This window comes from Rana temporaria, chromosome 2 (assembly GCF_905171775.1).
Source record: "Rana temporaria chromosome 2, aRanTem1.1, whole genome shotgun sequence".
NCBI classification, from domain to species: domain Eukaryota; kingdom Metazoa; phylum Chordata; class Amphibia; order Anura; family Ranidae; genus Rana; species Rana temporaria.
The window spans coordinates 461,259,673-461,286,142 of NC_053490.1; the positions used below are offsets into that span (position 1 = coordinate 461,259,673).

The 26,470-nt window shown below is 43.8% G+C and overlaps 1 protein-coding gene across 18 annotated transcripts in view; it reads right to left on the minus strand.

Annotated features, from left to right (window-relative positions):
• The window catches only part of NCOR1 (nuclear receptor corepressor 1), a 195,733-nt gene that overhangs the window by 79,485 nt on the left and 89,778 nt on the right, over nucleotides 1–26,470 (minus strand). For 9 of the 18 annotated variants that reach the window (XM_040338609.1, XM_040338606.1, XM_040338604.1 and 6 more), the window contains exons 12-16: nucleotides 25,292–25,470; nucleotides 22,059–22,113; nucleotides 20,229–20,330; nucleotides 9,484–9,617; nucleotides 6,527–6,822 (exon numbers count right to left, since the gene is read on the minus strand). In XM_040338609.1, the coding sequence (XP_040194543.1) occupies nucleotides 6,527–6,822; nucleotides 9,484–9,617; nucleotides 20,229–20,330; nucleotides 22,059–22,113; nucleotides 25,292–25,470 (766 nt within the window). Of the gene's footprint in view, nucleotides 1–6,526; nucleotides 6,823–9,483; nucleotides 9,618–15,803; nucleotides 16,103–20,228; nucleotides 20,331–22,058; nucleotides 22,114–25,291; nucleotides 25,471–26,470 lie in introns of those variants that run through there. The other 9 variants (XM_040338607.1, XM_040338605.1, XM_040338612.1 and 6 more) reach the window with 4 other exon arrangements.

Below are 26,470 nucleotides of genomic sequence, written 5' to 3' on the forward strand. Positions count from 1 at the left end.
GGCTGCTGGGATGCCGTGGTCCCAGCCAGCAGCCAACACACACAGTGAGACGCCGGGAGGGATTGCGGGACCTGCGCTGCATATTGCCTGGGGCGAATATGCAGCGCAGGTTTCACAACTAACAGGGGAACTAAGGATTCACACTGCGGGCCGGAATAAATGGCCTGGCGGGCCGGATGTGGCCCGCGGGCCGTAGTTTGGAGACCCCTGTTCTAGCCAATAAAATCATAGTGTAAAAAAAAAAAAAAAAAAAAAGGTGTTAACTTCCTGTGTACTTCCTGGTTTTTGTGGAGAATCACGTGGTGGAATTCGCACATATGTGAACTATCATTGCTATTCCAGAATGATTTACATTGATGTCTATGGAGACTAAATTTGCAACGCAGTAAAGTCAGACAAGACCCTTTTTTTTATTGCATCGCATTCGTAGAGGAATCGCAACGCATGTATGTGAACGACTATCACTATCATTGAAAACAATGATTTTAGGGATGACATGCAAATTCAAAGTGTTTTTGAGTATATCACCAAAAATGACTCGTTAGTGTGCCGAAATTGGATTGGGGGGGGGGGGGGGGTAGAACGCTACCAGGTAGTAACTTTGCATTGCATTTTACAGAACATTACAAAGCTAAAGATTAAAAGGGAAATTGTGTTTAATAACATTTAATTACAATATGACTTGTGGAGTTCACCTTTAAACGATGTCTCACTGTAGGGCAGTGGCCTTATGCTATGACACCCCACATACATATACAGTTGAAGGCCAAAACAGAAAAAGTTTTTACGAACTCAAACCCGTTCTAGAATATGTTCCGGATGTTTAATTATCCAGAAACAGAACAAATACAGTACTTAAACATTCTGCTGAGAAAAATCAGACCTAAATACATTTCATTAAGTCACTGAAGGAAGGAAAGAACAGTAAAAATAATTAATGCTGAGATTTTGGCAGGAGGCGAGTAGGTAACATGTAGAAATGAGGAAGATTCTGCCAGGATCAGCATGTCAAGCCTCAAATCACATAATCCTCCAACATATTCCAGAGGCACAAACATTTCGGAAAAGCAAATATTTAAACGTCTCAAGAACAGTCTGTACTCTGACACTTGTCCTCCTAGAGGTCATAATTCTCATCTGCCCACGTACGGCCACAAGGTCAACGTTCATAAAACAGGATGAGTCTCTGGAAGGGGACACACTTTCACCCCCCTCCCCAAGTAAACATCCAACAGTAAATCATAAAACATGGATGGACAAATTAGAATTCAGAAGCGGTCTTGTCCATGGCAGGAGACGGTAAATCCTAAAAATGTTCTTCCCTCATTTGACCCTTTTTGGTCTGTATATAAATATTATAGCACTAGGATCTTCGGTTGGAACCCCAACCACAGCACTACTTGCCTGGAGTTTGCAAAAAAAAAGGCCAAGGAAGATCCCAAGGAAAATTCCAAGCTCTTCCTGTGCCCGTGTGGGTTTCCTATGGGTACTCCCGTTTTCTCCCACCCTCCAAAAACATACTGGTAGGTTAATTGGCTTCTGTCTAAAATTGGCCCTAGTATATGTATGAGTGTTAGTTAGGGACCTTAGATTGCCAGCTCCATGTACAATACATATGTAAAGCGCTGCAAAAATTAACTGCACTATATAAGGATAAGTAATAAAGTAAAATGGCATTAAAAATGTTGTTCAATGGAGTAAAAAATTAACTGTTGATCCTGCCAGAAATCTAGTGAGCTAAAAAAACCTGAGCTCTCTGCTTCTGCTGCTTGGTTATCAGTTAGCGTTATTCCAAATTATGTGGACTACAGAACAGCTATCTAGGGCAGTGGTCTCCAAACTGCGGCCTGGGGGCCAGATGCAGCCCTTTGCTTTCTTTAATCTGGCACTTGAGACACCATTTCATCAAATGATACTAACATTGGGGCATAAATCCACGCACTGACAGCAACGATGGGACACAATCGTTCTCAATTATACCAATGATGGGCAAACTTCCTCACGACGACACCAACAATGAATTCTCTCAATGACACCAACAATGGGGCACAGTTTCTCTCAATGACACCAACAATTTGGCATAGTGTCTCTCAATGACACCAACGATTGTGTCCAATGACATCAGTGAGGGGGCACAAATACTCTCAATTATACCAACGATGGGACGGGCTGAATTGTGGCGGCAAAAAAATTGTGCGTAGAACAGGTCCCGAAATCAGTGGGAAAAAATACTCTCACTGAATTAAACAATGGGTAATTAAAGAGGAAGTAAACCCTGATGGGTTTTACTTCCTCTTTGTTTCCCTGCAAAGGTAAAGCACAATGGGCTACTATGCAATCGCATACAATGTTTCCCCGAAAGAAAGACATCCCCCGAAAATAAGACCTACTTATAGTTTTGCCTCTCGCTGAAATATAAGGCATCCCCCCCAAAAATAAGACCTCCCCGATAATAGGGCCTCCCAATATTAAGGCCCCCCGAAGCTACCGTAACTCTGTACCCTGGACTGTAGCGGCGGGTGCCGCGGCGCAGCTCACTATTGGCCGCAGCGCAGACGGAGCAGATCGGAAGTGTATGGTTTCTTTTCACCAGAGAGCCCGCACCGCCGCCAGGACAAGCTGTTGCCTGCTCCTCAGGGGTGACTGAGGTAAGGGGGAAATGTCTGATAAAGGGGTTGGGGGGGGGGGGGGGGGGTGAAGGTGTCCACTGGCACAGGGGTGGGGGATCACTTAAAATGACATTTGTTCAACAGTAAGTGTGTACCGCATTCTTCTTCATGGAAAAATAAGATATCCCCTGAAAATAAGACCTAGCGCATCTTTGGGAGCAAAAATGTATATAAAAGACACCGTCTTATTTTCAGGGAAACAGGGTAGTAGCCCATTATGTGACACTTACCTGCAGGAGAAGCCTGTAATGTCCCCGTCTTCCTCGCTGGCGGCAAGCGTCCATTCTTCACCCCTCTTTCTTCCGGAGCCGGACTGGCCAGAGTCACGTAATGATTATTACACGCATGCGCGTGGGAGCCGATTGTCACAGCATGACCCGAGCTTGAAATGGCACAGCGTACCCTTTCAAGTCAGCGCATGTGCAGAAGAGGCCTTCGCTCGGGGACATTGCAAATATCTCCTAATCCGTGGAGGTTTAGGAGATAATTCAAGCACCTACAGGTAAGCCTTAATTTAGGCTTACCTGTAAGTGAAAGTTGTCCCTGAGGGTTTACAAAAACTTTAATTGTGCCCCATTACTGGCTTACGTGGGAAGAATTGTGTCCCATTGTTGGGAGAAATTGTGCCCCCTTCATTGATGTCAGTGTGGGGGGGGGGGGGATTATACCCCATTGTTGGTATCGGTGCCTTAAGGGCCAAATAAAAGCAAGCAAAGGGCCGCAACTGGCGAACAACTGAGCTAGACTCCGTGAGAATTTGGTCTGATTAAAGCGGGTCATATATCATTAGCAAGTCTGTCATTTTTGACAGCTTAACAACAGGATTGCTAAGCAACCACTTTTCTTACAGCGTTGCTCCCTCTCTGGCCAAAGAAGCGAGAAGTCACTACATAACTAGCGAGGTTCTACAGTATTCTGGCCAATGATGGAAAAATGCTCATCAGGAAAAGCGATTATTGCCACTGGTGAAAAGACTCTTAGGGGAGCGACATTTTCAACCAACATACATATAAAGTCCTCCATGTTTGAATATAAATTATTTTGTTTAGGTAAAGTGTATATATAGCCAAAATAGGGTTTTTGTACTTCCACTAAAATCTTAAAAAAAATTATGGAGTTTACTGAGGGACACAGGCAAACAAAAAACAAGTTTTGTGAGGCATTAGCGAGAACATAGGATGTCTTTAACCTTTGGGACATCAAAAACCAAACTGAAGGGTCGGCCACACAGCAAACAAATCCCAACAGGTCCAATGAAGCATATAAAAGGGGACTGCCACTAAGCGCAAAGAGCTGCATAAAAAGGATCTTTTACCAAAAGCTGGCTTAAAATGAGGCCAAAATGTCCACCTAGTAGAGGATTTACACCAAGTAAAATAAGCCTCACTTCTGATAATAGACTGTATGAAAAGTAGCCTTCCTAGCTTATACAATTGCAGGAATCACAGATTCTCTCAAAACCTGGTCTTCAAAAGCCATGCTGTTACAGTCAGGACTTATAACGCAAAATGGTAAATTGGTTCCTAAAGGGTAAAAGCTCACAGAAAAACATTTCCACCCAAAAGGGCCTTAGTCTTCATTATGACTAAGGCCCCTTTGTGCGGAAACACGTCAACAGTTTGTCAGTTTTAACCTGTGGATGATTTAAAGTAGTATGAGGTAGTTTGAACAATTAGCACATATTATTATCATAACAAATCAGCTGTTTTTTCTTTGCTACCTTATTTTGTTTTTTCCAGCATGTGCACTACATCTTTCAAGTAACTCCCAGTAACAGTGCGTTTTGTGTTTGGAATCCACCCTCTCTCTATCCCTCCTCCAGCATGTGCACACTGTGTTTACAGATAGGCTCTATCTGTAGACTGTAGAGCTGCTTGAACGTTCTGATCTGAAAGCTGTAGCAAGCATAACTGGCAGCTATAAGGTCTAGAGATCGAGGCTCTCTGTAAAAAGTGTGCACATGCATGATCTCTGTATAAACAGGGGGCAGATCGAGGCTTTGTCTACCAGTGTTTCTCAACTCCAGTCCTCAGGGCGCCCCAAAAGGTCATGCTTTCACGATTTCCCTCAGATGAAAGGGCTGTGGTAATTACTAAGGCAGTGAAACTGATCAAATCACCTGTGCAAAATAATGGATAGCCTGAAAACATGACCTGTTTGGTCGCCTTAAGGACTGGAGTTGACAAACACTGGTCTATGCAAACAGTGGAGAGATCTAGGCTGCATTTCTCTATATACACAGTGCATATTCCAGGCTGTCTGTAAGTGAATTTGATAAGAGCCGGTTCACACTGGGGCGACTTGCGATCCGACTTCATGTCGCCTCAAGTCGTCCCAAGTCGCGCTGTAGAGAAAAACAATGGAAGTGAATGGGAGCGGTGTTAATACACACGACTCAAGGCGATCAGACTTCAGAAAAGGTTCCTGTACTACTTCAATCCGACTTGTAGGCGATTTGTACCCATTGATTTCAATGGAAGTCGCCTCAGAAGTCGGATCACTGTCTTAACTGAAGAGACTTTCCAGGAAGATAACATACATTTCTCAGGCAAACCCCTCCCTCCCCCTCCCTCCCCTAGAGCGGATTGTTTGATTGGCCACTGGAAAGTCTCCTGTCCTGGAGACGACTTCAAGTTGTGTTGTAAATCGCCCCAGATCTCCCTGTGGTTCATGTTCAAGTCGTGTCGGAGTCGCCTCTGAAAGTCGCGCTGGAAGTCGTGTCGCCCTAGTGTGAACCGACTCTAACCGTTGTGTGTGCTATGCGGGAAGGAAGAGCTCTTTCTATTGCTGCTGGCTTCTGAAGATCCGAACAGCCTGAACAGGAGGGAGCAGGAGAGCAGCTGTACTCCAATGTCTCAAGAGCAAGCAGACAGTCTAGACCAGACATCATTCAAACAGAGGAAACTAAAGGGGGTGTGGATCCAGACTAGATGATGACACCCCAGGAAAGTCTGTAGTCACTCCCACAGGTATTTAGCTTGATTCTAATAAAAAAAAGGGTGCACTCCTGAGAGGGCTGGAAAGATATTTAGATATTAGCAGCTCACATAGAATATATGTAAGCTTAAAAAAAAAAAAAAAAAAGGGAAACCCATACTTCTCTGTTAATTAAAAGAAGATTTTACTGCAGTCCGCTGGCATTGCTGACCAATGTGTTTTCAAGTTGCCTATGCAGTGTGCGGCTCTTGGTCTGGCACCTGCTTGTCTGCCTCCATCGGATTCCAGCTGTAAGGTTGCAGCACTGATTTATATATTTAAATCCAGCTTACACCTACACTTTAAGGGAAGAGAAGGGAGAGCCAACAATGTATGGGCCATTGAAGCCTATGGGTGATGTCACCATTCCAGGCTTTACCGACCGTTGGAGCGCTCACTCCTGCAGCTGCCGTGGACTGATGCAGGTGAGCTGGTTGACATGCCTTGACTGGAGCAGCCTGAAAACAGGCAAGTATGTACAACTTTCTTACACGGGTTAGTTAGCATAAGTGTTAGGAGGGGGGAGGGGACAGTTTTAAGGCTAGTTAGGGGTATGCAGGAAATCCACTTTAATTATTTCAATGAGTGTTCCACAAGCATGAAGAAGCACAAATAAGCTTATGTTAAGTGAACTTCACGAAAACATGGAGATTTTGTAAGATATGTGACTAGCTCTCAAGGTCATGTCCTTGACCTCTAAACATCCATTTAAACAGGTAAAATGTAGAATGAAAGCATAACAACTTCCTGAGTCTATGGAGGAGAATGGAGGTAGAAGTGCTGCTTACGGCACAGATGTGTTGTGATTTTTATGAAGTCGGAAACACACAAGGCAAGATGCAAAAAAGGATGTTAAGTGATTTGTTCACATTGTTACTTACTTTGCTCCTGTGCAGCTGCTGCAGATAGCGGAGCTTGAGGTTCTTCTGGCGAAGTTGCCACAGGAGTAGGCGGTTCTGCAGGCGGTGCTGGGGGAGGAGGAGGTGGTGGTGGCGTAGAAGTAGGAGCCGCCGGGGTAGTTGCTGCATTAGCAGCAGCTGCCTCATTTGCCATCGATCTTGTAATGCGACCCTTCCGCCGACCTTGACTATTTGCCGTTTTGCGTCCCTTGGGAGTGGATTGCTCTCTTTCCTCGAGCTCTTCTGCAACAGTCTCTATTTTCTCTTTGGTGTTCTCCCTGCAATTATTCAGAGGCACAGGATAAAGTACTGCATGGCCCGGTGCTACAAGGTACATGGATACCATTCATACCTACTTGCACTGGGGTGATGTGCTACATTGCATCATAAAGCTTGTCTTAATCCAGATAAAACTAATTGAAAATATGTATTTATTTCTATAAAAGTTAGCCTCCCACCTATGCTCCCTGCTGTCAAAAAAGTTGAAGCATAGCAGCTAGGTACCACACAGGCTGAAAACTGTCTGCTTGGCAGGAATCGACCGACTTTCAGCCTGTGTACAGCGCCTTGTTGGACAGAAGCAGGCATCACAACCAGCTTCTGAAAGACGAGCATGCTGGAAAACAATCAAACAGCACTCGCAGCCAATGGTTGCGAGCGCTGATCACAGTGTTCTGCCGGGGGGGGGGGGGGGGGGGGGGGGGGGGCTTGGGGGGGGGGAAAATTACCGGTCCGCTGAGTTAAGCAAAAAAACAATTGCCATGTGTACCCAAGCATTACTAATCCCCCACAGGTGCTGTCCTAGGTCTAAGCAGGAAACCATTCCCTTTTGCTTCCACCCAAAAATCACAGCAGGGCAACACTGTATCCTGGCCTAGGCCAACAAGGCCCAGGCTTAGGGCAGCACGGAAAGAGTCCCCGCCAGCTTGCGCTACACCATTAGTGTAACGCAAGCTGCTTCTAATTTTGACTGTCCTATCCTCCTGGACCACAAACCTTCATCACTGTTCTACAAGTTTTCTGCTGCACCATTGGCAGCAACCTAAAATAAATGATGCCACTTAAAGTGTGCGTTTGTATACTTTTGTCGCGAGTGGCTTATCCTGTTATGCAAATAAAATGCAAAATTAACTAAATGTATCCTATACTTCTTTTAAAAGAAGAATAGTGGTGTTGTAGGTCAAATAACCCAGCTGCCCAAAAAAAAAAAAAAACACACACACAACTTTAGATGGACTTCGTCAATGATGGCTGGTACACTGCAAGGGTTGTATAGTAATAGAGGTGGTGGGGTGGCTTTATAATGTTTTCACTCTCTCAGCCAGAAGAATGCATCTCATCTCCCTTCCTCCAGAACACACACAATGTGAATAGTGTTCTTCAAGGCCAAAAGACTGACTGGCAGACGGGCCATAAGTCATAGGTGGCAAGTGCATATTTGTCAATTCACCCAGGAAGCTCAGTGGACACCCGTTTGAGGGTCTACTTACTCCCAGGTCTGTGGTCAGTTGAAGCAAATCTTTCAAGTTTTTGGGAGAAGAACTGCATCTAGAGGCTGCACTGGGAAGGAGAAACTGGGCAGAGTGACAGTGTATGGGAAGAGATTCCAGGCTCAGCCTCGCCTCCTTTCTGCAAAGGGTATAAAGGGAGTAGAGACAGAGGGTTGCCCTATATAGCAAAAATAGCATGTAGAGCGTGTTGCTAGGAGAGAGGGAGGTTTGCAATACAGCGTAAGGATAATTGGGAGACCTGGTTTCAGGGGTCGCAGTGGTAGAGATGCTGGGTAAGGATAAAGAAATTGCCATGCATTGACTTTTCTTTATTAACTAGATGCCCCAGTTTTTCACGGTAACGCACAAAACACACACTAATGTGTATCCAGTAATGCGCCTCAACAGAATGATATAGGAGGGACAAAAATAATAAAAGGCGGAGCTAGGCTGCTGTCCATGTGATGTGTGGACTTAGTAGGGGGCTTCCCAAAATGGCAGGCAGTATGTGCCTTCCACATGTTTCCAGAAGCAACTTTCAAAGGGGCATTCTCTGAACTTTTTCTTTCATGACAGCAACCATGGACCACCTCCCCCACCATTATGACTACATTCCCCTTGTCACAATCATGCCTGAAACGCTATCCATCATTGCAGCTTTATGCCAAACCACCCGCACTCTCACCACCAATACTGAAACCCTTGTCTTCCTTCCTCAGCCTCACACCAGCACATAAACCTCTACTCTTCCTACTGTGTCTGACCACCATCCTCTAGCCAATGTTTTTAACACTTCTCCTGCATGCCCCTCTCTATGCCCACCACCAATGTGCCGTTTCTGTGCTTGCCACCACCACAAAGGCGTGCTCTTCTGTATTTAGCCTGTTCAGGCCCTCGTTTGCTAGTATATTTCTAAATTTAACTGAAATCTACAAAGTCACATCTGCTCCACCTATGGCTGTGCATTGCAAAAAAATTTTTTAAACTGAAGGCAAACATTTTAAATCATCAGTCATGCAGCTGAACTACCACCGGGAATCAGTGGGTTGGTACAACTGGATGTATATCATTCCTCTGCCTGGGCGAACAGGTAGGAATTCTGATGCAGAAGAGTCATGCTTTTTATCTTCTGTATTAAAGTTAACCTGCCTGTCTGCCCTTGTAAAGTGAGCCATGAAGGCGCAGCTCACTGTAAAAATTTGGCAAATCTGACTGAACTCCAACGCATGCGGGGAAGAGACGTCATCCCTGCCCAGCTAATGACAGCAGACAATTGAGACCCGTAAGCTGGCTGCCCAAAGATGTCAGCGGCCGGGTGGGGAACTTGGGGACAACGCATCGCTGAAGCTGAGGTGAGTATAGATCCACATTAAAATAGATCACCTATGAAAAAACAGTACCCTGTCAATAGTAGGTCGTGAAAGGTAAGTTGTGGCATACTGGGTTTACCTAAACTCCTCTTTTGTTTCTTTCTCCTCCTCTTCCCTTCGTTCTTCCTCCTTTCTCTCATTTTTTTCTGCTTTCTCCTCATCTGCTTTGTCAATTTCTTTTTCTTCTTGGGATGGTCGTGTAATCTGTTGCTGCTGACAAGACAAAAAGTAAAACGTTTTGGTAACATCTGCAGGCCAATATGGTTTCTGAACATAATCTGAAAACTAAAATGCCAAGATTCCTCAACTAAACATACCTCACAAATACACATGTAGGTTAGCAAAGGCAAATTGCTCTGACATAAGATGTAATTACAGGGTAATACCACTAATTGGAGTAAACAGATCTGCAACTTCCTGCATCACTTCAAAACCTCCAGGCTGCTCAATTGACAATGATTATACAGCCTTCGAAAATGAGCGTGCACAAGAAGCACCACAGCAAGGTCTGTAAAGTCTGCAAGAAAGTGGGCTACTTACTGTCAGTGAAAGACTGCCACTGTGCAATAAGATACATAATATGCCCAAAGTTTCTGCCAGCCTTAGTTCAGCCTCTCAGTGAGGTGATGGGAGATGGAGCCAGCTGTTCCCGTCCCCTCCACAGCCCAGTGTTCCAGTGAGCACTGGAGGGGCATAGGAGAGAGTCGGTGACCGAAAGTCACTGCTCTTTGACAAGAGCAGAAGGGAAAACTGAGCAATCAAGGGCATTTGATCGCTCAGTTCCCAGTGTAGAGGCAGCAGGGACAGATGCATTGAATCAATGCTGCATCCACCAAAGTGTGTATCATTTTTTTTTTTTTGGGTAACCTGAACTTCTATTTTAAGTATATAACAAACAAATTATCTGGGTATTCTAGTTCTTAAAATTAAACATTTAAAAATAGCACATGTGGTGCCACCATGGTATTTTCCCTCCCTTCTCCCCCTTCGGGAGGGAGGGCGATGGGAAGGTCATGAGCTTCCTATAGTTGCCTACAGGGGGCGGCAAAGTTTCTTTGGGATGTTTTGTTTGTTTGTTTTCATTTTTGACCTGTTTTAGGTTCTTGATTTGGGGTGTGTAGGTCGCACGATGTTGGCATTCTTCCCGAAAAGTTTTCTGTATTGTGATACAGCTGTGTGTTACGAAGTTATATCTTCTTACCTTTCAATTGTCCTGTAAACTATAATAAAACTCATTGAAACAAACAAACAAAAAAAATGGCATGTTTAGGGGACCAGCTAGAGAAGAGTTGGAAGGACACCTATTTTTTTGTCTTGATAATTAAAAAATGAAAATTCACTGTATTTGCCTTTAGCGGTCAGCAGATGGCAAGAGTTTACTACATGCAAAGCTTAGCCCTGATATACAGAATACCTGTCACCCTAAAGACTATATAAACAATGTTCTAGTGTTTTCACCTATACCTCCAGATCTGCCAAGACAAGCAGTAATGGCTGCCAAAGAGACCTCAAACAGCAACATGTCAGTGACTGGAAAATTTTGGGTTTCTCAAATCTCAATTAAAAACATAAAAAAAGAAAGCGAAGGAAGCCGACAAACCTGACTGGTTAGTTTACTAGATGACTCGTTCAATATTTCATGCCAACTCCATACGGGGGGAACGCGTTACCGATGTCAAAGCTTTAGCGAACGAGGGGCAAATTACCTTTACATCGCATAACCCCGAGTCTGGTGTAATTGTGCAGCCGACAAGAAAACATTCACACAAAAAAACGACATGGTGATGCAACCCAGATCTGGCAGGAGAAAAAGGTCACTTCACACATCATCCACCCAACACACCATGTGAACTAATCTCTCCCAGTAAGCACATTTCCGACAAGGAAATCTGCCGCAAGCCAAGATCTGAACATAAACAGAAACAGAAGGACAGTAAAACAGGCCATACCAGAACATCAGGCTTAATAGTGCGCCTTACACTTGGCAAAGTACTAGAGACAATTCCCATATTACATTTACTGAAACAGCTGCACGAGATCCTGTCTTAACTTAAAGCGGGGGTTCACCCTATAAAAAAAAAAAAAAAAAAAAAAATTTCTTCTAGCATAAAATTAGGCATAGTAGCGCGAGCTACAGTATGCCTGTCTTAATTTTTTTATCCCCGTACTCACTGTGTAATCGTACATAGAAGATTCCGACTGCCCACGGGGAATGGGCGTTCCAATCCAGACGGAAGGTGATTGACGGCCGGCTCTGGCGCGTCACGCTTCTCCGGAAATAGCCGAAATAGGCTTGGCTCTTCACGGCGCCTGCGCATAGTCTGTGCGCAGGCGCCGTGAAGAGCCGAGACCTGCAGCTTCTTTCAGGCGCTTTACAAGCGCCTTTTTTTTTTTTTTTTTTTTTTTTAACGCTAAAGCGCCTGAAAAACGCCCCAGTGTGAAAGGGGTCTAAGACAGGGGTCTCCAAAATATGGCTCGCCAGTTGTTCAGGAACTACAATTCCCAACCTGCCTGCTTTACAATGCCTCATGGGAAGTGTAGTTCTGCAACAGCTATAGGGTCATAGTTTGGAGATCTCTGCGCCTAGGTGACAGGCCCTCCGAATGAAGACATCAGGGGTCTATTAGACGCCACAAAGTCTCCCCAACTGCAAATCAAGCACAGGTTGAACTTGATTAGCTGTATCCTCAGTTTCAGGATCCAAAAAACAAAATCTCTGAACCAGGAATCCATGTCACTTTAGGTTCATTAGTGTCAGGTGGGACAGGGGAACAGATTATCCCCAATCTCCTCCTGCTCTCAATGGTAAAGTAGTTTACCATTGTCCTGGGCTTTCCGGGGAATGCAAGAGTCTGATAGTGACTGCGTAAACTGGCATTGGGGCAATACCTTCAGATCCCTGGAAAAGTGATAAAGTGGCAGTGTTGGAGCTGCCTCTAATGTATTCAAGGTGCAGCAGCAGAGATTTGAGATTTGGAGCCCCAGTAGAGTTTGTCACTGAAGTGGCTCTCCACAGTATTCCCCCTTATGCCTCTTGACAGCAACATAAAAGTCTGGGTAGGAAAGTGAAGGGCGGGTTGAGGAGCTGGGCCAGCAGGGAGTAATTGGATGGTCACAGAGAAGGATGTTATTTGTAAGGAGGGAGGGGGCTGTGCCAGGGAACTAACTTTACTTGAGTAGTCATTTTTTCCACCAAGTTTAAGGGCACGTTACAAGTGCATAAAATGACCACAAAAAAAAAGGCATGTAGAAGACATTATGCGGTTAACAGCATTTTCTTAAGTTGGCGACAAGGTCTCTTTAAGAGGGTAATGCAGCGGAAAAGTCTGAAAGGGGCTAATAGACCACACTAGAAGGGCTTCCCCCAGCAATCCCACAACCCATGAAAGGGAAAGAAGGCAAAAAGAAAAATAAGCCACATAAAAGAGGCTAATAGCTGGATTCAGAGAGAGTTAGGCCGGCGTATCAGTAGATACGCCAACCTAACTCGGAATCTGCACCGTCCTAAGTTTAAGTGTATTCTCAAACTAAGATACACTTAAACCTAGCTAAGATACGACAGCCTGCGCCGTCGTATCTTAGGGTGCAATATTTAGGCTGGCCGCTAGGTGGCGCTTCCGTTGAGTTCGGCGAAGAATATGTAAATGACTAGATACGCCTATTCACGAACGTACGTGCGCCCGTCGCAGTAAAGATACGCCTTTTACGTAAGGCGTTTTCAGGCGTAAAGTTATTCCATCAAATAGCTGGACTAGTCAATGTCAAGTATGGCCGTCGTTCCCGCGTAAAAATTTGAAAATGTTACGTCGTTTGCGTAAGTCGTCCGTGAATAGGGCTGGACGTAATTTACGTTCACGTCGAAACCAATACGTCCTTGCGGCGTACTTCGGCGCAATGCACACTGGGATATGTACATGGACGGCGCATGCGCCATTCGTAAAAAACGTCAATCACGTTAGGTCACCCCCCATTACCATAAAACACGCCCCCTCATCCTAATTTGAATTAGGCGCGCTTACGCCGGCCCTATTTACGCTACGCCACCGTAAGTTAGGAGGCAAGTACTTTGTGAATACAGTACTTGCCTCTCTGACTTAAGGCGGCGTAGCGCAAATACGATAGGCTACGCCGCCTTAAAGTTGCGGCGGCGTCTCTGAATCCAGCTATAAGTATCTACAGGGAATCCCTTAGCAAATATTTAAGCTCAACAGCCCTACTTGCTGCTGATCCAATCCTACAAGTCTGGGAATTTGGCAATTTATATCCAGAAAAGGTTTGCAGAGGATGTTCAGCACTGCTTGAGCTGCAAGAATCCAGGAAATTGATTCTATATGCAAGATCTCCCGAGTGCTCCATGCTGGGGATGTCAGGAAAAGGCATTAGGAGGGACATAAAGACCAGTGCTGTGAGCAGGATCCACAACTGCTGGAGGATGCTGAAGCTTCAGGCCTTTCCAAGAAATGAAGCAGTAGGAACTTCTCCCCTTTACCCTTGTAGGTCAAGAGCTTCCCCAGGAGGATAGGACTGAGGGATATCAAACACAAAAATGGTTGTAACCAATTCAAAATGAAAATAAAAGAAATTTCATTTTTTAAGAAAAAAAAAAAAAGTAAAAGATCCCTGCAAAACCCCCAATCATGATTATTTCTAATTGCCAACATTTGCAGCTAAACTTTCGCATAAAATCCATACACAGGAGAGACAGACACGGGAGAGCTGCAGATAGCAGGCTGCGGGTTACAGAATGACGCAAACTGACCAAGGGGTCAAGGCTCAGCAGCCATGATTATCGTGATCAGTTTGCAGAGGGGAGGGTATAGCCAGGCAGGATCAGACAGATTTTTAGGGTATACAGAGGGGGCCAAATGACACGGCACACGCACTGTGCTGTAAAACATGCTTTAAGGGAACAGGATCTTTTCTTTGGGGGGGTTAACGTTTTAACTGCTTAACGACCGGCTCATGTGTGTGTATATACGTCGAACCAATGCCTCCTGTGGGCAGAACGACGTATATATACGGCCCCTTTAAGATGCGGCATTGTAGGCGCGTGCCCGGCGCAAGCTCCGCGAGTCTGACCACGGGTCCTGCGAACTCTGTCTGTGGGGATACTTGTGAACGCTCGGAGAGGAAGAATGGGGAAATGCTGATGTAAACAAGCATTTCCCCATTATTTCTGTAATCGGGAGCAGTGATCAGTGTCGTGTCAAACAAAGCTTATCCGCCCTACAGTTAGAATCACTCCCTAGGACACACTTAACCCCTTCAGTGCCCCCTAGTGGTTAACCCCTTCACTGCCATTTTTACAGTAATCTGTGCATTTTTTATAGCACTGATCGCTGTATCACCGCCAATGGTCCCAAAATGGTGTCAAAAGTGTCCACCATAAAATCGCCGTCACCAAAAAAAAAAAAAAACGCTGATGGTCGCCATTACTAGAATTTATTTTTTTAATAATGCCATAAAACTATCCCCCATTTTGTAGACACTATAACTTTTGCGCAAACCAAACGCTTATTGCGATTTTTTTTTACCAAAAATATGAAGAATACGTATCGGCCCAAACTGAGGAAAACCTTTTTTTTATATATATATTTTTTGGGGATATTTAATATAGCAAAAAGTAAAAAATATTGCTTTTTTTTTTTAAATTGTCGCTCTATTTTTGTTTATAGCGCGAAAAATAAAAACCACAGAGGTGATCAAATACCACCAAAAGAAAGCTCTAATTGTGGGGGGAAAAGGACGTCAATTTTGTTTGGGAGCCACGTCGCGCGATGCCGAAATTGCCAGCAAAAGCGACGCAGTGCTGAATTGCAAAAAGTGGCCTGGTCTTTGGCCAGCCAAATGGTCTGGCGCTTAAGCAGGTGGGAAAAATGGGTAGGGGTGCAGCTCCCATGATGCACAGCAGCTCTCCTTATTCTGCTGCATGTAACCTGTGCTACCATTCAACATTTTGTAGAGGAGGGAGAGGGCACAGACGAACATTTTCAGACTCAAGCTCTAGACGTCTCCCTTATCAAAGAAAAAGTCTGCTAAATATTTATCTAATGAAGTCAATAATTTAAAATTTTTATTTTAAATCCATATGCAGTTTTCAAGTTGGCGTGCAACAAATATTTACTACGTATGCATTTTGGGCCTTGGTGTGCCGACATGGATGCAATGGCATACACAAGCTACAAATGTATTACGGCGGGTCACATCCGTATGCCCCTTCTCTACATCACCTGCTTCCCCGGATAGCAGCCCTGCGCTTAAGTCAGACTCTAGTGCAGCATAAATCACAGAGTTTATCCTTGGCTTCTTTATGAGATCTGACACAAATAGACTTCTAAAGATCACCAACACAAGCAGCGACCCCCCCTCCCCCCCACACACACACATGCCATCACACACCTGCACTTTCATCTGTTCATGTGCAATCTTCTCTGCCGCCTTTACAGAGGTTCAAGCCTTGGGCCCAGCTGAATCTCAAAGGGATAAAATGAACACGGGGGCCCAACTGTACGGGCATCGCTATCCTCCGTACACGAGTTGTCTGACCCGGCAGCATGTTTATTCCAGGAAATTGTGTCATTCTGCCACTTAAGCTGCCTACAGAAGAGTTGTCCATCTCACATGCAAGCAACTAATCTCACAGGGGTTACTCAAGGTAATCCCCCTCCCCCCCTCTCAGCTCAGCTTGATTGGCTGTAACAGCAGTAGAGCAAGTTTCTGTTTAGTCAGATCATATGGCTGTGCCACCTGCTGCACAAAATAAGGGGATGACTTTACGCAGCCTCCTATAGAGAGGGCAAGCAGCCATTATGTTAGTGGAGGTTGCTATAAACAAGTTCTTTCAGTACAGCTTTTCCTTGGTGCGCCGAGGCCGAAATAATTGCCTGTTTGACATCGACATGGGATACTACTTACTTCTACACATATCCTGCGACATTGTGCGCCGGAATCAACACCACATGCCAACAGCTTAAACAGAATACAATACAATTAATGCGACATTCACCAAATAAATATTCAGCCCAAGTGAATCTTCCTGGTGCTCCTTTTTTAACCCCTTCGAGACCACGCTATAGCCAAAATGACGACAACTGTGCGCCACACCTTGCTGGGAGGACATCCTATTACAACCCCCAGTGTTCATGCCGTCTGAGTGCCCCCTGCGGCACGTATAGACAGTGATCCAAATGATGCATCTGATCACAGATCAGGGTAAAGAGCCAATCACAACGGCTCTTTAAAACCTCATTAGCTGTGTCAAATCACAGCCGAGCACAATGTACACAGGATTGGCCGATTATCTGCAATCCTCCCGTCATGCTGACAGGGTGCGAGGAGAGCCAAAAAACTGCAAATCCACACAGGGGACATCTGCACCGACAATCAGGGCAACGATCATCAGTGTACTAATTATCAGTGCTACCAATCTGTGCCGCCTCATCAGTGAAAGAGAAAATGTACTTATTTACATCATTTTATAACAAAGAATTTTTTTTTTATTTTTTTTTGGGTTTAGCGAAAAATTAAAAACCCAGTTATGATTAAATACCAAAAAGCTCAGTCTCAAAAACATGCTAAAAATTGTTTGGGTACAGAGTTATATGGCCATGCAATTGTCATTCACACTGAACACTGCTTTGAAATCGTGCTAGTTCGTGTGATTTTAAAGCCCGAGGGCTTTCACACTGGGGCAGTGCGCTAGCAGGACATTCCAAAAAGTTTTAAAGCCCTTTTCAGCCGCTAGCGGGGGGGGGGCTTAAAAGCACTTTTCCCCCGACTTAGGCTGTATTCACACTATAACGCGGCGTATTTTGCCGCGACAAATTGCGGCGTATTGTACCGCGATTTGCCGCGACAAAACGGGCCGTTTTAACCTTTTTTTTTTTTTGACAACACATTGTTGTCTATGCCGAACACCGAAAGCCGCCTCAAAAAAAGGGTCCGGGACTTGTTTTCAGGCGGCAGGCGTACGGCGTTTGGCGTGAGATGGGAACCATCTCATAGACAACAATGTAAAATCGCCCCTCCAGCGGCACGAGCGTCGGGCGTAAATACGCCAAGGTGTGAATGCAGCCTTAGTTGCGATAGGCGGTACACTTTGGTGGGTGTGGGTCAGCCACACCTCGTGACCTTTGACCTCTGGGGGCGGTCCCTGTTCCAAATTCTGAGTCCTAGCCTTATTCTTCAAGGGAAAACCCTAACACCCAACGTCCTGCCAGCGCATCGCCTCAGTGTGAAAGCACTCCGGCTTTCACACAGACTGAAACTAGCGGCGCTTTACCTGCATTTTTTTTTAGCTCTAAAGTGCCTGAAAAAACTCCTCCAGTGTGAAGGCACTTACAGGCACTATGTTTAGCCCAAAAAGTGTGAAAGGGGTCTTAGTCACCTTTCACACTGAGGCACTTTCACGCTAAAAAATGCGCCTGAAAATCTCACGAAAACCTATTTCTAATAAAATCAATTAATGTTTTCACACTGGGGCAGTGAAAAAACACCCCTCTCCATTAAAATGAATAGAAAGCTCTTCAAAAGCGCCAGTGATTTACTGGCAGTTTAGAGGTGCCTCAGTGTTAAAGGGGCCTTTGAGGGCGTTGGAGGTAAAGTGCTGCTTTTTTTTTAGTGGCGCTTTACCGTCGTTTTAGCGGCGCACTTTTAACCCCCGCTAGAGGCCGGAAAAGAAGTTAAAAGCACCCGCAAAGCACCGCAGGGCAGGGGCGCTTTACGAGCGGTGTTTAGTCCTGTGTTCAAATTGCTGTAATTCCCAGACATGAAATATCACCAAAGCATATCCCTCTATAGTGTGTACTTGACTCAATCCAGAGCCATTTCTGTCTGCTACCTGCATGAATGTGACAGGAGAGGGAGCTCCGACACACAGCCTGTGATTGACAGCCTCAAACCTGTTCCTGTGCGAAGGGGAGTGTGTCCCTTTCCGCCAATCAGCTCTCCATGTTAAGATTTGTAGAGTGTCATTTCAGCACAGAAAGGAGCACTAAACCATAGACCAAATGAATGCTGGTTGACCGGAACCCAACAAAAGGGGAGGAGAAAACATATTGCTGTTACAGAACAAAAAACCCCACAGCCTGCCATAGACAAAAAGCAAAGCTGCAAAGAAGGTACCAGACAAGGAACCTAGGGGTGAAAAAAACAAAAAATACAAAAAACGATTTGACATTTCGCAATAGAGCTTAAAGTGTTATATATATATATATATATATATATATATATATATATATATATATATATATATATATATATATGTATATAAAAAAAAGAGAAGAGGTTTTGTCCCTTCCAAGACAGTGGGGAACCAGAGAACTAAATGAGTGACACAGCAAACAATGTAGGGATAAGTAGGAAAAAAAAAAAAATACAAAACTTATTGATTAGTTAAAAATTCAATTTAGTTAAGACACATGAACATGACATATATCCGAAGGTTACTGCATCAAATAGTCACCGGATATGGGAACACACAGGACAAAACACAAAAAACATTAATTAAAACATATAAACAATCATCCGGATGCCAGATATCTATGCGTCGATGTCCATGCCACGACTAATATGTCGTTTGCAAAAATATTTTATAAAAAGTATAAATATATGGCATGAACATCTGTGCAGAGGTCCCTGGGGGGCCCGAGCCTACAAGGTACAGATGGAAAAAAGGGAGGGGATGGACCGATGGGCAGCATGAAGCGATTGCTGGCTGTAGATGGGAAAAATCCACAAGACAATGATATGGATATATGGTAAGAGAACAAAGTTCATTGATGAATAACGAATATTTCAACAAGGAAACAGTTGCTAGTATGCTGGTGGTGTAGATATGTAGCCCTGAGCCATACCTGATAAATGGTTGTGTGGTATCCTACATGTGTGTAATTAGGACTATGCCACTAGGGCAACAGGAGGCGTGACGCCAAAAGGACCGTGGATCACACTGCAATTCAAGTCCTAAAGCGCTCTATGTTCGAACTGCATCCTGGTTCATCCATTAGAATGACATGACCTAAATTGCAGTCCTTATGTAATATATTCAGAGATCAGGGTAGTCAGTCCTATTGCTTCACCATACCCAGCGTGATATAACAAGCAGTATTAAGTAAAGTGTTACTAAACCCAGTAATATGAAAAGAGTTCATCTGCCTCCCCCACAGTGCCCACAGCTTATAAATATTTTTACATTAAAAAATACTGCTACTATATAAAACTTTTTGGCTGATCTGTATACCACTGTTACATGATAAACTGCACAGTTTCTCCAGTGCTGAGAGTTCAGGTAGGAGGAGAATTCCACTGTAGCCTGTATACATGCCCACATGTGTGATGCCAATATCATGTCACCTGGCCATCTCTGAGAACAAGTAAATGTTCTCTCCAGCATAAAATACACAAGTGAGCATGTGCAGGTTGGCTACCCTGCCTGTGTTAGCTGGCTTTTCCCAGATGGACAGTGCAGGAGGGGAGGATCTTTGCATACAGGATAAAAACAGCCTTTTTACACAATCCTAAGGATTAACCCCTTAAGTTCCACAGTGAGTATAACAAGCATGCTATCCTGCATATACAGACTGATTTTACTATTGTGGGTTTAGTAACACTTTAAGACATCCATCCTCCTAGCACACTAGCAAAATACAGGCATGCTGAGAAAAAAAGGGGGGGGGGGGGGTTGGGTTGGGTTAATCCTGGCCTACATTCAATCCTCCTATAGGGAGCAATATAATGCAAGTATAGGAAATGGAGGAGAAAAAAAAAAACGCATTTGATAGGTACATATAAATTCATGATGGCTATAAATTCAGCCTGACATACCTGGTTTCGACCTCTTCGCTTGCTGTAATTTCTTCTTACAAGAGATTTATAGTTTTCATTTTTCTTAGTTAAATAATAATACAACACACAATCAGCAACATTCTAAAAAGAAAACAAAATGTAGTAATGAATTACAACAGTGCACTTTAAAGTGGAACTCTAGTCAGAAAATAAAGTCCTGCTAGATCACTTCAGGCTGGCCCCTTTTGCAGGTATAGCTATGTAAAACATTAAAAATAAGTGCCTACACTGTTTAAAATCCAGTAATACACTATCTCACGCTGCTCTGCACATGCTCAGTTGCTCTCCATTTCTGGCATTGTGCCAAAAATCAGAGCAGCTAGAGGCCAATCTGCTGACAAACTAACGATTTACTGCTGTTCAGGGGCAAAATGGCATCCTCCAGCAAGAAGAAACAGGGGCAACGCTGGAGGAAATTTACAGCACACACTAATTTTGGTAGCCTAATCATTGTATTATGAGTATGTTCTTTGCTAAAGAACATTTATCAAGTCGCTACACTTCGAACAATTAGATGTTCAGCCAAATTACATAATCCAAAAATACAATTGACAGATAAGGCGGCCCACCTCATCGGCAAAATAGCCATCATCAGAAAGGAAAAAAAAAAAAAAAGATTTTAGTTTGCCCCATTATTTTCTACCAAAAAAAACATTTGAAGGTCTCATTCACACTTGTGATTAGGACCAACTGCAGATTCCTGGTGCAAGAATCACGTTTGTGCAACAGCAGCGACCACTCAAAGCCAAGGCCCTTTTCACACGGGCGCCTCCGTTGAATGGATTTAGCTTGCTCGGTGATGGATCGCTCCGCTGATCCCTGCTGAGCAGGCGGGTGACAGGTTCATCTACGCTCACTGTGCAGAGCGGAGACGGACCCATCCCGCTCTCCTCTATGGGGAAATTGGGTAAAAATGGACCACCCGTCCGTTATCCGATCCGATAGACGGATGGAAAATAGGACCACCGCCCACCTAGATTTAATGGACAGGAACAGGTAGCGGCGGACATGTCACCGCTGACTTCCGCCGCTCCATAAGGGTGAATGGAAGGTTTGATCAGGCCCGCCTGAAAAACTTACAGGCCGACCTGATCGAACAGCCGTGTGAAAGTGCCCTTAGGCAGCCAGGCTAAAAAGAGCCTTGGCCGTCAGCATGCATCTGCACATCATGTTATTACCTGCTGTTAGGGACAGTTGGTTTTTGGAAAAACAGTCTGTACCCACAGCCGATCACCTGTACTTTACCACAGAGAGGTGTTGTGCAAACCCATGCAGACAGCGACACACAATTACTGCTTTGTACAGCCGTTTGCACATTTGTGATTTCTGCAGCAAAAATCCTGATTTGCTGCAGGAATCTCAGGCCTAAAACCCTGCACACATGATCAGAAAATCGTACGACAATTCGAAGCGATCGTACAATAAAATGATCGTTCGGTACACAGCTTTCGAGAGCCGTTCATGACAGTTCATCTGATATTATCCAAAGAGATGGACACTGATTTTTTTTTCGTACAATACCAGATCATATGATTTTTGTTTAATCAGTACACTTTTCGGCTGAAAATACAAAACATTTTTATACTTTCTAAATCCTATTCTGTCGTACGAGAATTTTCATAACTCTAGTAACATTAATTTCGGATACCAAAATAGCATGCAAAAAAATACACGGGCAACCAGCCGTCTGAAAATCTCATCGCGTGTAACAGGCAATAGACTAAGAGGTTGAGAATTTCAAGACAAAACGTTGCTTACTGTATATATAAAAAAATAAAATAAAAATAATAATAAAAAACGCACTAATACCTTTCGCTCCAGACAAGTAGCAATATGACCAAAGTTTTTAGGATGCTGTACAAATCTAAAAAACAGAAGGGGAAAAAAAAAAAAAAAAAAGACAAATTAGCCATACAGTAGATTAGTCATTTAGAGGGAACACATTTGTGTTATTAAAACAATAATAAAAAAATAAAAAAGGGTGGAAAACTATGGTGTAAGTCACAGAGTAGATCTTGCAATGTTTACTCCTTAAGTTTCACAGAAGTAATCCCGTCGCAAGCAGCAACTCGCGACATGATTGCCAAGGGCCATAAAACCTCAGCTTTTATACTTTACCCAAAAAATTGGGTAATTTATTGCGTTTTTGTGCCCCCTAAAGTTAACTTTAAATGTTTTTTTTTCCCTTAAATCTTGTGTTTCCTAGACCATTGCGGTAATTTCGTGCAAAAATTGGAACTACCACCATTTTAATCTGTAAGGTGTCTGCTTTCAGGAAATATATAATATATGTAGGATTCATGCAATCTTCAGGCCTCAAAAAATGACTCTGACTGTCAAAGGGTTAAACGATAAATGCCACCTTCGGGAACATGTTACATATGTTTCACCCGTAAAATTTGTTAGCTAAAATAAACTACCTTTTTTAGCTGACTCCTAGATGCAAAGTAAATTTGTTAGGCCCTCTTTTAAACCATGTGGTGTTTTCTGATTGGTACAGCTCACATGTGGCAAATTTTGAAGAGGATGCGTTTTAAAGCGGAGGGAAATATTTAAGTAACTGTGACATCTCCCTATTACTAAGTGGTGGCTGCTGGAACAGAGAACATCTAAAAATCAGAAAGAGGAGTTCGGAAAGTGGATTTCTTGAAATATAAGGGTCATTATATTCTGATGAGCTCCTTGCTTGCATAGAGATGGTGGAAATCACACTGACTTGTACTAAAATGTATGGAAAATGCACGTACATTTCATCCAATTTAGTCGCATTTTAACGCATGCGGACGTTTGTTAACATACATTTTGAAGTCCGTTGACAAGCATGCACAGCATTATGGTGTGAATAGGACACATTGTAAATTATTGTTTTTCAGATGTTCTTTTACTGATCTGCATTTTACAGCTGCGCTAAAATCAAAGTACTGGTGTGAATTGGCCCGCATATTAGGTGAAGAGTAGTGCAATTAATTGTATTGTATCGAAGGGGGGGGAAAAAAATGCAAAAGGCATTGTGCATAAGTATACAGGTAGAGAGAGGGAAAGGATGCATTAATTACCCTACTTCATCAATCTACCGCCATGTTGCGCAACTGGTACCCCAAAGCCTCTTTTCTTTGGTGCACTGGCCACAAGCTGGTGTGTTCAAATACAATGCAGGACCAAAAGTCATGCATTGTATATGAGGACAGTGAGGGTCGGCCCACAACCCGGAGTGTTGAAGAGGAGGAGAGAATACCTAAGCGAGGAATATGGCAAGTGTTCTCATCTACCTGTAGATGTAAAGGATGAGTTCACCTTTCATAACATGTTGTTCACATATTCAGGGTGCAGCATGTTATGAAAGGACCGGTCCCCGCTCCGACAGCTAAGGGGGATCTTTTCCCCCCGCTAGCTGTCAAAATTGCCCGGACACATCACTCAATGCTCTGTGAATGGAAAACTACAAATCCCGACAACCTTAGTAGCTGCCGGCTTAAACTTCTCAGTGAACTACCACGGCGCTGTGGTAGTTCATCAATCTTTTGTTTCAGAGTATCTATCAGCTTGCCCGTACGAGATACGAGCAAGCAGATACACTGGCAAGTCTGCTGATCGCTGTTGCAATGGTTTACGGGCTGCTTAAAAAAAAAAAAAAGTACATTATCTTTTGTATAAAGGTGAACTTATCCTTCAAAAAGCGTTTTTCCTTGCAGTGCAGAAGGATCCAACTGCAAGGGTAGTTTTTTGGGGGGAATAATTCTGGATTATACACCTCTCTGTACCCTTCACTATCCGGCCTGACAATAGTCAGCATTTACAGTGGAACACAGCCACATAGGTGGATGGAAAATCTGGGCAGTTCATAATGCGCATGCAAGTTAAAAGTAGTCCGCCCCCCCCATGTACTCAACGATACCGATATTTTTTTAAATGTCGGGTGTCAGTAGTACTAATGGGCACTGATGAGGTGTGGACTAAGTCAGTAGTATTTTTGAATTTGTAATTGTTAATTATTTCTACAAAGGTGTCTATAATATATCCCTGACATCGCTCCTTTGAGACAGCGAAAAAGACAGTGCACAGATGCCCCAGTCCCTTTCTCTGTAGCCTCAGCTGCACTAAAGATGAATGAACATGAGACAGTTTACTCTGCTCAGTCATGAATGGACAGAGGCAGTGATTACCAGCTCTATGCATTCAGAAAAGAGAGAGAGAGAGAAAATTGTGTACATCGCAGGATCGAGATTGAACTGAGGTAAGTATTCGGGGGGCTGCTTGCAGTAGGATTTTTACCTGAATACATATAATGCACTTTAAAACGTATAAACTTGAAAGTAAGAGGCTCAATTCCCCGGGGTCTGTAAAGACTGGTTGTAGGCAGACAGAGCAATAAGGGAGCATGTGTATGTATACTTGTGATGAGAAGGACAGAGTGCTGTCTGTCAAAAGATTGGAAACATTTGTTGTGATCTGAACACTCTTACATTTCTTTATCAATACATGAATCAAACTAAACACGCACTGCAATTAACCAAACATTCAGCCATATCATACCCTTCAGACCAGTTTTACACCCTTTACTGATCTCTCTTTCAGGCTCTGCATACAGGTAGATGTCCCGTATCGCGGGCGTAATGTTTTGGAACTTTTTATGGACGATTGAAGTACCGAGATTCTGTTTGCGTGATTTTACTGCAATTCATCGGGCAACAATTGCAGCAAAATCGCGCCGATCCACGATCAGGGTGCCGTTGGAAGCGACGGGTATGACAAGGGCGTCCCGCAATTTGCGGAGATTTAGGATCACAGGCAGAATTGTGGCAATTCCACCCGGTATGCCTAGATGTGAACGGAGCCTTTACATTTATAAGAAATCCAAAGTTCAGAACATCTCAAAAGGCCGCAAAAAAACTACCTCCAACAGATCTCTTCAGAAATACTTGGGGTTCTTCAACTTGAGAGATCCTGACATCCCTACTATAAAGCTGGGGCAGTGCTGCTCTTCATCCAAATACATGCATTACTAGTAACATAGCATATAAGTCAATCATAAAAAAAATTACTTTTCTTTAAATATTTCTTTTTCATGGTCTGTCCAAACGTTCATGAATTGCCGGTCTTTGTAGACCTTCATCGGATCTTCCATCAAACCATTCATATTAATGAACTTCACCCTCCTCTGTTCTGCATCGAACATCATGGGTGGAATGACTGAGAGCTGTCGCATTTGTTTTTCATTATTCTGAAAAGAAAAACAAGTCTCTTAGTAAAGGACAACTAAAATAACTACAAATCGTCCATGGAAATTACAAATATGGTATGTGATGTATTACATATTTATTCATACACAAGACAGATGCTCACCCGAATGTAATCTGTGACATACAGCAGTACTACATTAAAGTGGTTGCAAACCCTTACATATTCCCCAAGAAGTGACTGGCCTTAGGTGATATACAGAGATGAACATACACAAGTTGTACCCGATTATGGGCAGTCTTCCCTACAGCAGTTCAAAGTGCAGAATGTATACATTTTGTCTGAGCGGTCAGAAAATAGGGGGCTGAGAGCTGAAATTACACAATGCAGAGCTCAGAGAGGAGAGCTCTGAGAGCGGATTGGAGGATGAGACACACCCCCTTCACACAGCAACAGAGCTGAGGTTGTCAATCACAGGCTGTGTACTAGACACCTTTGCTGCCATGGTACTATATGCTGGGTGTCCAGTGTGCCCTTGTACTTTTAAGGAGGGGCTGGCTCCCTCTAGGCTCAGCTGCCCTCTGCCTATCCATTATAATACATGTGCTTACACTGCGGATGCTCTCAATATTTAGAGTTAGGACTATAGAAAAATACTATGGTGCCTTGACAGGGGATTTGTAGCTTACACATGTACAGTATTTGCAATTGTATGCAAACGAAACCCGTATTTAACACATACTGTTAGACAGGTTCATTTGGTTGGTTGCAGGCTGGTTGGCAAGTTGAGCTGGGAAATTCTTTGGTTTTGTTTTGTGTGCTGGAGCTCCCTCTCCTGAGCCCTGTCAGAAGTGAACCATGCAGATAGCAGGGGGAACAAGGCAACAATCAGAAATGACAATTAGTGCTCTGGACAGAAACCATTACACACTATAGAGCAGGGATATGCAACCTCCAGCTGTTGCAAAACTACAAGTCCCATCATGCCTCTGGGTGTCATGCTTGTGGCTGTCAGTCTTGCTATGCCTCATGGGACTTTTAGT